Below are 1546 nucleotides of genomic sequence, written 5' to 3' on the forward strand. Positions count from 1 at the left end.
TGGCCGCCGCAGGCGAGACCAGGGCTGAGGGGGTGGTGTGGCCGCCGCAGGCGAGGCCTTGGCCGAGGAGGTGATGTGGCCGTTGCTGAGGCTTGCCCCCACCTGTCCCCACAGGCTAGAGTATGAAGCACGGAACCAGAAGAAAGAGGCCAAGGAGCTGGCTTTCCTGGAGGCTGCGAGGAGGCAGGAGGCGCGGCAGGTGGAGAGTGACTGTGATCTCTGACCCCAAGGGGGAGGTAGCCAGCTGCACACCCACTCTGCTTCCCATGACTTAGAGCCCCAAACGTCACTCTGCGAAGCCGAGGGGCTGCCTTGCTCACACACCCTGTCCCCAGGCCGTCTGGGGAGATGCTGCCCCCAGCCACCTGCTCGGCCCCTCCCTGCCGAACTTCGCACAGAGGGCCTGGAGGCCGCAGTGGGAGTCGGGCACCTTGGACCAGAGGTGCTGCTCCCGGTGCCGGGAAGGCCAGTGTCCACCCTCACTTGGCTCTGGCCCCCCAGAGGCTCCTGCAGAGCCGCTCAGAGCCTGGGACAGGCCTGTGCTTTGCTGCCTGGCCCCGCTGCGGCATGGGGGCAGGTGGCACTCCAGCATGGCGAGGGGCTCCAGGGGAGAGGGGTCTCCTCCCAGCAGGCCCTGCCATGCCCCAGGCTGGTGCCCCTCCAGGAGCCACCCCACTTCCTTGCCGCCTCACTACTCTGTACAGACTTTCTAGTCCTGGTTTTGTGCCTGACTCCCTGCTGGTGGGGTCTGTGCTGCAGCTGAATAAACCACATGGGAAGCTCCCTCTCCAGCTTCCGGCCTGCGGACGGGACCAGCCCTGGGGCCTAGGGGGCGTGCTCACAGCTGTTGACCCTGGGGAGGGCGAGGAACTGGTTCCCTCGGCTTGTCCACCCAGCGGCAAGCCCCACCAACTAAGGAGGAGGGCAAGCACCCCACTTCACATGGGAACCACAGGGTCTCCTCCAAGCTGGGCCCTGGGGAGCTGCCTGCCCAGTAGGGCTGGCTCTTGGGTTGTCTGGGGACACATCTCTGGGGATACACTGGTTTGTTTGGTTTTGTTGTGTTCAAGTGAGGGTGTTGTCAAAACTCTCCGCCCGCCCATCCCATGCAGAACAGCAGGTAGGGCACTAGGCAGCCTGGCCCCAGGGGCTCCTGGGGCAGCTAACTGTGGTTCCTGTGAGCTCTCTCTGAGGAAAGGGCTTGTCCTTTGCTTTCTCTTGATGGAGCAATTCCTGAGGGCTAACTGGTGCACAGGTGAGCTCAGGCAGGGCAGGACAGCCAGGCCGGGAGGGGCTGCATTGCTGTTCTGCCCCAGAGCCCACCCACCTTCCACCCAGGGGCTGTGAGCAGAGGGCTGGCAGGTCCAGCTCCCCACAGGCCCCTTGAGGCCCAGCCCACCAGGCACTCCACAGGCTGGGGACACCCCCAGGAGGCAGGACCTCTGGGACCAGGGCTCAGGCCCCCACACTTGGCCTTTCTGCCACCCATACCCTTGGACCCACCCTGCCAAGGTGGCACCAGGTGGGCAGAGGGAGGAGATGACGA

General features: G+C 65.1%; 1 protein-coding gene across 1 annotated transcript in view; it reads left to right on the top strand.

The window, feature by feature from the left end:
- Positions 1–772, top strand: part of PCYT2 (phosphate cytidylyltransferase 2, ethanolamine) — a 6845-nt gene extending 6073 nt beyond the window's left edge. The window contains exon 5 of the mRNA XM_004374348.2: positions 115–772. Within this exon, the coding sequence (XP_004374405.1) occupies positions 115–223 (109 nt within the window). The 3' untranslated portion in view covers positions 224–772. The remainder of the gene's footprint in view (positions 1–114) is intronic.
- The last annotated feature ends 774 nt before the right edge of the window (positions 773–1546 follow it).

The sequence above is a fragment of the Trichechus manatus genome, unplaced genomic scaffold, assembly GCF_000243295.1.
Source record: "Trichechus manatus latirostris isolate Lorelei unplaced genomic scaffold, TriManLat1.0 scaffold00028, whole genome shotgun sequence".
Taxonomy (NCBI): domain Eukaryota; kingdom Metazoa; phylum Chordata; class Mammalia; order Sirenia; family Trichechidae; genus Trichechus; species Trichechus manatus.